This window comes from Silurus meridionalis, chromosome 8 (genome assembly GCF_014805685.1).
Source record: "Silurus meridionalis isolate SWU-2019-XX chromosome 8, ASM1480568v1, whole genome shotgun sequence".
Taxonomy (NCBI): Eukaryota; Metazoa; Chordata; class Actinopteri; order Siluriformes; family Siluridae; genus Silurus; species Silurus meridionalis.
The window spans coordinates 28,299,379-28,308,146 of record NC_060891.1 but is presented as its reverse complement, the minus strand read 5'-3'; the positions used below and the strand labels follow the sequence as shown (position 1 = coordinate 28,308,146).

Genomic DNA, 8,768 nt, shown 5'->3' with positions numbered 1-8,768 from the left:
AAGTGTGGGGTCGAGCAACGAGGACAAAATGGAGGCGAGATCTTTGTGTGTGTGTGTGTGTGTGTGTGTGTGTGTGTGTGTGTGTGTGTGTGTGTGTGTGTGAGAGCAAGACATGAGAGGAGGATGAAGGAAAGCTGTTGTGAGAAAAGCAAAGAAAACAAATGTATTGATGTAATAATTGGATCTACTTTCTATTTAGTCTTGTGTGTGTGTGTGTTTGTTTCTATTTAGCAATTGTTTTTTTTGCTGCAGTTATCTTGTCCCTGTCTGTGTGTGTGTGTTTGTGTGTGTGTGTGTGTTTGCCTCACACTATTAGCATTTCAACAGTTCACTTGTTTTGACCCCCCCCTCCCCCCACCGATTCATTTCTTCTTCACACCTCCTCACTGAGCACCAAGTCAGAGACGAGCTGAAGGACACACACCCATCATCTCACCATCCAGGATGGATGGATAGTCAGATGGAGCATCACAAAAGAAGCATCATTCACTCTATCAGTTCTCCAGTGCGGCTTCATGTTGTTGTGTCCCCTGTGTGGTTTCTCCCTTCAGTTTCCTCTTCAGGTGCTGAAACGCTGCTCAGTCGTCTAAAGGTCTGCTTGAAGGTCCATGATTCTGGTTGTTTGGTTCATTATCTTTTTTGCTACAATGATGGTGGTGATAAAGTTTTTTTCTGATTCATTTGATTTCATTTCCATGTAAATGTTTTTGTAGACTTCAAAACATGAACACCAGACATCTGTCTATGGGGGAACAGTCAGCTATTTAGGAGCAAAAGAAAGAAAAAAAATCATCCAACTCTCAAAAACATACATTTCTCCAAACATGTATTTATCCATCTTTCCAAACCATCCATCTGTCCCTCCATCAATTCATTTATCCATCCATCCATCAAAACCAAACATCCATCCGTCCATCTATTCATCTCTTAAAATCATCAATCCATAGCTGCTTCTGTAGCTAATCTCAATGAATGATGGAGCAGCAGAATAAATTCAGATCACAGTGTGGAGAAAGATCTGCTCATGAAGCTACCATGCAAGCCCAAGCCATGTCACCACCTCCACCACCACCACCATGCTTCACTCTTAAACTGGTGTGTTGTGGGTCTTGAACAGATCCTTTCTCTTTCCAAAATTTGGTATTTTCCATCACTTTGGTAGAGGTTTCTCTTAGTTCCAGAACATTTGTAGCTAACTTTGTGCACTGAAGCATTATCATGATGGAAAAGGTTTTGGGTCTCCTAGTTCAAGTAAAGGAAAATGTCATTCTCCTGCTTCCAAAGACGTCCTCCACAGTTGTGTGTCTGCAAGTTTGTGGAAGTAAGTGAGTGTGTGATCACAGTGTTCATCAGGAGTAGTGCCCTTCACATTTACACACACACACACAGACACACACAGCTATCCTTCTGGGAATTTTCCATTAATGCTAATATCAATCAGTGCGATGCAACTGCTTTACCTAATGCTAACGCTAACCTCAGAAAAAGAAGGAAAACTTCAGCACATGATACAAACTGTCTGATTTTCCCAAAAACATGAGGACATTTGGTTCTCACCAAGATGTCCATGTGCTTCCTGTCTTTCAGATCTGGTTTTATATCGTAAATCTGATTATAGATGACAGATTGATTGAAGTAGCTATGAGTTAAACAGTAACCATCACTAATTTACATGACCAGGAGATCTATGTGATGTTCTGCTTCACTACAACACAACAACACATACCCTGAAGATCTTCTCTGCTTCATTTAACAGAAAATTGTCTGTTACACCACAATACACCAAAGAATCAATAAACTGAAAATGAAAGAAAAGGGAGGAAAACATGTTCTCACATTAAAACAATGAAAAGCTGGAGTTTTATTAACTGAAATAGAGCCACTGCAAAATTGTGCATGTAATAAATAATAATATATAATACATTTAAATAAATAAATATCAAATATATTTGTATTTGTTTACGATGTAGTGGTGGGTGGAGTCACGTGGTTTAGTGGGCAGAGTCTGTTACAGGTGGTTCAGTGGGTAAATTGGGTTTGTATTATTGCAGCAATCCTGAGGTTTGTTGATGCTCTAAGGATACACTTTCAGGCATTTATTTGCATACTGGAACCTGATTGGCTTTTGCATTAGATGATGTAATGATGTCTCTGCTTTGCCAGATTCTCCACTTTAATGTTTAATTTAAAAAAATTGACATTTTCCTGAGCACCTGAATAAACTTCCCTGAAAGGATGAGGTGAAGGAGAGGAGAAGAAAAAGAAGGCGGATTTTAATTCCTCTGGTCCATCTACAGTTATAAATCTTCTCCTGCTGTCTGTGTGTGTGTGTGTGTGTGTGTCCTTGTGTAGTAATGTATATGCCTCATGCTCTTAACACCTCAAATGCTTCAAGTACACACACACAAACAGTGTGTGTGTATATTGGAGATATTGATGGGACGTTCTTGTCCTTCAGCTGGAGACACGAAGTGGAATATTAATCTTCACTTCCACTCATCTGCACTGCACACTGATCTGTTCTTCATTTATCCGTCTTCTTTCTTGTTCTCCCTCAGCATCATTTACATCAATTACTGCATTAATTAATATCAGTTAACAAACAGACAAAGACTTTAAAGCACAATTCACTGCAGATTCTTTATGATTTATGATCATAAAGAAGAGTGGGTGAAGTCAGTGGGCTCAGAGTGGGTGGAGTCAGCTGGTAATGTGGGTGGGGTCAGTTGGTTTAGTGGGTGGAGTGAGTGGGTTATGTAACACACTGCAGTGAAACAGCAGAGTAACACACAGCAGTGAAACACACACCAGAGTAACACACAGCAGTGAAATAGCAGGATAACACACAGCAGTGAAACACACACCAGAGTAACACACAGCAGTGAAACAGTAGAGTAACACACAGCAGTGAAACACACATCAGAGTAACACACAGCACTGAAACAGTAGAGTAACACACTGCAGTGAAACAGTAGAGTAGCACACTGCAGTGAATCAGTAGAGTAACACACTGCAGTGAAACAGTAGAGTAACACACTGCAGTGAATCAGTAGAGTAACACACTGCAGTGAAACAGCAGAGTAACACACAGCAGTGAAACACACACCAGAGTAACACACAGCAGTGAAATAGCAGGATAACACACAGCAGTGAAACAGTAGAGTAACACACTGCAGAGTAACACAGCAGTGAAACAGTAGAGTAACACACAGCAGTGAAACACACATCAGAGTAACACACAGCAGTGAAACAGTAGAGTAAAACACTGCAGTGAATCAGTAGAGTAACACACTGCAGTGAATCAGTAGAGTAACACACTGCAGTGAATCAGTAGAGTAACACACAGCAGTGAAACACACATCAGAGTAACACACTGCAGTGAATCAGTAGAGTAACACACTGCAGTGAATCAGTAGAGTAACACACTGCAGTGAATCAGTAGAGTAACACACTGCAGTGAATCAGTAGAGTAACACACTGCAGAGTAACACACAGCAGTGACCCCAGTGGGGAAAAGGTTTGATAGAAATTTCTTGGGTGTTTTCAGGTTGTTGAAGTGGCTGTGGGGGATGCAGATTTGTGAGAGCACATCGGAGACGTTGCTGATATTTGTTGGTTCTTCTCTGCCAAACCTGCTCTTTATTTATTTATTTTCATATATTTTATTTTTATTCTCTCACCGCGAAGACGTAATCTGAGTTTTACAGTTTGGAAAAAAGTTCATTTGGCTGAGCATCAACACAAACACACATTATCCCATTAGTTTATGTGTGTGTGTGTGTGTGTGTGTGTGTGTGTGTGAGACAGTAAAACTGTCCTGAAGGTTATAATTGAAAGGACAGATTCTCTACACAGCATTAAAACTTCCATCTGCTGAACGTTTCTGATTTTACTTCTGCAAACTTTTCCTTTCCAGACACTAATAATTCTCTCACGTTTCATTTTCCCTCATTGTGAAGACGGACTCATTGTTATGGTCGTAATCCCTCGTTTTATTTCTCCTTCGTTAGTGGTTTCATGTTTTTCTTTCTCTGGCGAGTTTATTGTTTTAACGCTCGTAGTTGTGTCTTTTAAACCACGCTTCACTGATCACAAACATCACATTAATCTTCTGTTCTCGTCGTCACGGTTTGTTTTCTTATAACTAACACACACACACACACACACACACACACACACACACACACACACACACACAGAATTAGAATTTATGAACAGAGTTTGTTCTGTTCATGAGAGTCCAACATCTGCTTTACATGGTTTGGAGTGGAAGATCTCCTGCTGTAGAGCTCTGATCTCAACTCTACTGAACAGCTTTGGGGTGTATGTGAACGCTGACTGAACCCCAGTCCTTCTCACCTTCTCACCTACATCACTACCTGAATACACACTTGTGGCTGATGAACACAAATGCCCACAAACACACTCCAAAATCTAGTGGAACATCTTCCCAGAAGAGTGGAGGAAATACAGATTATTAAATTGTGACTATACTGATTACCAGGTGTCCGCAAACTTTTGGCAATATAGTGTTGGTGTGTGTCCGGATGAATGGATGGATATGTATGTGTGTGTGTGTGTGTGTGTGTGTGTGTGTGTGTGTGTGTGTGTACATACATGCAGTGTGTCTTTGAGAAATAGTTTTCACTCTTTTCTGTCCATAAAGTGCAAATATAATTAAATTTTTTTATAATAATTATAATATATTATTGTTAGATAATAATGAATAAAATTATATTAAATAAAATTAATAAAATGAATAATAATAATTGTACACTATTTTAAACTTAAACAATTTCAATTAAATACTTTAATATCATTCAGACCAACGTCAAAAGAAAATCCATTATTGATTGATGAAATTGTTGACCATCAGTTTTCAATTTCTGTTCTGAAGAAGCTGAAACTCCATCCCTCTCCATGACTCCTACTAGCGACGATTTTCTGACCTTTCTGTTTCTGACCTATCAGTTGTTCTGTGACTGCTGAGGTGGACTCGTGTGCTTCATCATGGCGATGTGGACCCTGACTGCAGATCTCTTCCTTTAGCACAAGCACAATAATACAGTGGAAGTGTGGAAACTCCGAGTGTTTTATAGTGTTTGAGAGACACATGCATGTTCCTTCTGTTTTTAAAAATCTATAAATGTCCAGATGTTCCACTTTATTTCCTCTAAAAAATCCTCCCTTAGCATGAAGAACAGCTTTCTGGACACTTCACTTCACTAGTTGGAGATTTATGTATTAATTATGATCCAGTTCATTCATCTCAGAGCAGTTCAGTAGGATTGAGGTGTGGTGTCTGGGCAGGTGGTTCCATGATAAATATCACTCCAGACGTCTGTCTGCTCTCTAAATAACACGTACAGAACTCAGAGGTGTTTTAGCTCATCTTGTTGTACGGTGAAGACGCTTCCAACGAGCCGCAGTCCAGACGGAACTGCATGATGATGAAGTGTGGAATAGGAGACGTGTTGGTTCAGGATTCCTTTCACTTTCTGGAATCTTCTCTGCTCTAAAACAACCCCAAACCATTTCCACCTCCATGTGTGAGTGTGGGGGTGAGGGAGTCTGATCACATCTTCTCTCCTGTTCTCCATCTTACACAAGTTCTTCTGTTAGAGACACAAACGTCCCATTTGGACTCCACAGAACTTTCATCCACTCGCTCTCTCTCACATTCCTGTGTGTTTTTACCTTTTACTGATCAAAAGTCTCTGTCCACAGGAAAAGATCTGATTGGAATATAATGAGCTCTGAAGCAGCTTCAGTTACATCATGGTGCTCCAAAGTCTGTTTCAATGCCCAAATTCCATGAGCTCTCGTAAGTTCTCAGGCTTTTTCTGAAAGCTGGTGAACTCTTACCATGAAATAATGAGATCATCAGTACATTTGAACTTTATGGGTTTTAGCGGTTTTAGCTAGTCATCTAGTGGCTATCAGGTTCATGAGTGTTGTATGTTCTGGAGCTTTAATCTGGTTAAATTGAGAAACACCATGTTGAATGTCGTTTCTGTTCGCTCTTGGTGTGTGTGTTTCAGATCTGTGTTTATTTATCATTAAAACTGTTTCAGCCAGAATGTGAAGACACTCTAACTATCATCTTATGGATTTTTTTAATATTATGCATATTAAAGACTGAGTTTATATCAGCCGACTCTTGTGTGACTAGCATGCTAGCATGAACCAAATGGTGGCTCATTGTAGATGTTCCTCAGCTGTCTGTTTTTTTTATTATATCACTGCAGTGAAGACGGTTCATCTCTACAACATCATCCCTCCAGATTGTGTTTAAATCCTTCGGCAAACTTTTTTATAAAACCAGGAAGGAAATGTGTTCAAATGCTGGAACACAAACACAGACCTGGTGGGTGTGGCCTAATATTCTAATGAGTGTGTGATTGACAGCCGAGTCATTATTCACTCTTATTTACAACCAATTACAGGATCTTCAGCTTGCTATTGATTTCATCCGTATTAAACACATCACCAAGAGTCTTTTATTGCTTAAGAGGTGGATAAAACACACACACACACACACACACACACACACACACATGCACACAATTATACAAATATTCAGATGTAAACTGTTTTTTAATGAATAAGAGAATTTCGGCCATTATTATTCGTGTGTGTGTGTGTGTGTGTGTGTGTGTGTGTGTGTGTGTGTGTGTGTGTAAGGAGGGGGGGGCAGAAAGAGACCAATAGACAGATACAAGTGGAGAGAAAGGGTGGTTAGTAGACAGATACATGAAAGGAAAGAAAGAGGGCGAGAGAGAGACAGACAGACCGATACATGCGATGAGAGAGAGAGAGTGTGTGTGAGAGAGAGTGTGAGAGAGAGAGAGAGTGTGTGAGAGAGAGAGAGTGTGAGAGAGAGTGATAGAGAGAGTGTGTGTGTGTGTGTGAGAGAGAGAGAGAGAGTGTGAGAGAGTGTGTGAGAGAGAGAGAGAGAGAGAGAGAGAAAGTGAGAGAGAGAGGTGAGAGAGAGAGAGAGTGTGAGAGAGAGAGAGAGAGAGTGTGAGAGAGAGTGATAGAGAGAGTGTGTGTGTGTGTGTGTGTGAGAGAGAGAGAGAGAGAGAGTGTGAGAGAGTGTGTGAGAGAGAGAGAGAGAGAGAGAGAGAGAGAAAGTGAGAGAGAGAGTGTGTGAGAGAGAGAGAGAGAGAGAGAGAGAGAGTGTGTGTGAGAGAGAGAGAGAGAGAGAGAGAGAGAGAGAGAGAGAGATTTTCTGTTGTTTTGGATTTGGACTGTAATTAAGAAACAGTCTGCTGCAGGGACTTTGGTTTTGAGGATGAAGACAGGTTCTTTTCTGTGTTTGGTTCCTCTCAAGGTTTCTTCCTTAAACCATCTCAGGGATTTTTCCCCTTTTTACTCATTTCTTAAGAATAAACTAGTGACTAATTTATGAATTTATATTTATTTTACTGTATTTGCTGTAAAACTGTTTTGGAAAAGGGTCTACTGTTAAACAAATAACGTTCAATTGAATTAATTGGAACTTTTTTCGGGTCATGGCACCAGTTTGTTTAGAGTGAATGTGTTTTTGTCCAGCTGAAGGTCAGTACAGTATATAAATTGTGGTGTAGTTATAGATTAAAAATGAAGCATAAAATTCTGTTTCTGTACTTTTAGCAGTAAAGGCATAAGGATTATTTCCTGTAGTTTCACTTCTACATTTTATTTATAATTTATTTTTTAGGCACAGAGAGAGTAACCACAGGGACAGAAAAATCTGGAGTTTTATTCTAGAAACAGCAGCGACATGCAGAATATATTCTATTTTACAGCACATGAATTTACTGTACAAAATAAAGGTTATAAAAGCATTTACATTTTGTATGAAATATTCAAATATAGACATCATACAGTGTTGCGTTTATTCTAACATGCCTGTTGTCCATCACAATCTGTTGCTTGTGGGCGTGGCCTGTTCTGCATTCTAGTTAAATTTGCGATCAGAAATATGTGGCCATAAATTTGCATGATGAAGGTTAAATCAGAGAGTGATAGATAATCTTTTCTTTTTTTGGGGAACGTCACCAGCGGAGTCTCAAACAGCTGTCAATCAAACAACTCATTAAAATATTAGTTGATGTCATGTTATGTTTTTTGTCCAAAGATTATTAATAATCTATTTGTAAACAATTTCCACAACATTTAGATAAAACACATCATGAAGGTTTTGCTGATGTGTTAAAAAAATGATCCTCCGTAGCTTTTTTAAATTTCAAGGTCATTTTGTTGATGATGAAATTTGACTCCTGGACATGTTTGACCTTTATAATTAAAGCCTGATTAAATAGTCTGGAAGATATTCTGATAGTCCGAGGTTAAACTTGATGCATAGGACCTTCCATAACCTTCCTTTGACTTCAGGCAAGGTCACAGGAGAACCGTGGTTGTCTTTCATGTCCTCACTCTTTACATTGTATATAATGGCCTGGGAAGTCACGAGTATGGAGGTCTTTGGGATTTGTTCAGACGGACAGCGTGACCTCTGACCTCGGGCCCAGTCGGAGGGCCTCGTGGACGCCGGCGGCAGAGAGCCTGCGGTTGATGTTGCGGTAGCGGCAGGCGAGGAGGCTGCGGTAGGCGGTGCGCAGGTCACGGTTGGAGAAGGCGTAGATGAAGGGGTTGATGAGCGAGTTGGCGTAACCGAGCCACAGCAGCGTTCTCTCGATCCACAGAGGTACGCAGCTGCAGCGAACTCCACACACGAACGGGCGCAGTGTCGACAGAACGAAGAACGGCAGCCAGCAGAAAGT

At 40.2% G+C, this 8,768-nt stretch overlaps 1 protein-coding gene across 1 annotated transcript in view; it reads right to left on the bottom strand.

Moving 5' to 3' along the window:
- Window positions 1-7,734: 7,734 nt before the first annotated feature.
- The window catches only part of htr7a (5-hydroxytryptamine (serotonin) receptor 7a), a 5,088-nt gene continuing 4,054 nt past the window's right edge, over window positions 7,735-8,768 (bottom strand). The window contains exon 2 of the mRNA XM_046856087.1: window positions 7,735-8,768. This exon is cut by the window's right edge and continues 496 nt beyond it. Coding sequence (XP_046712043.1) covers window positions 8,481-8,768 — 288 coding nt within the window. The 3' untranslated portion in view covers window positions 7,735-8,480.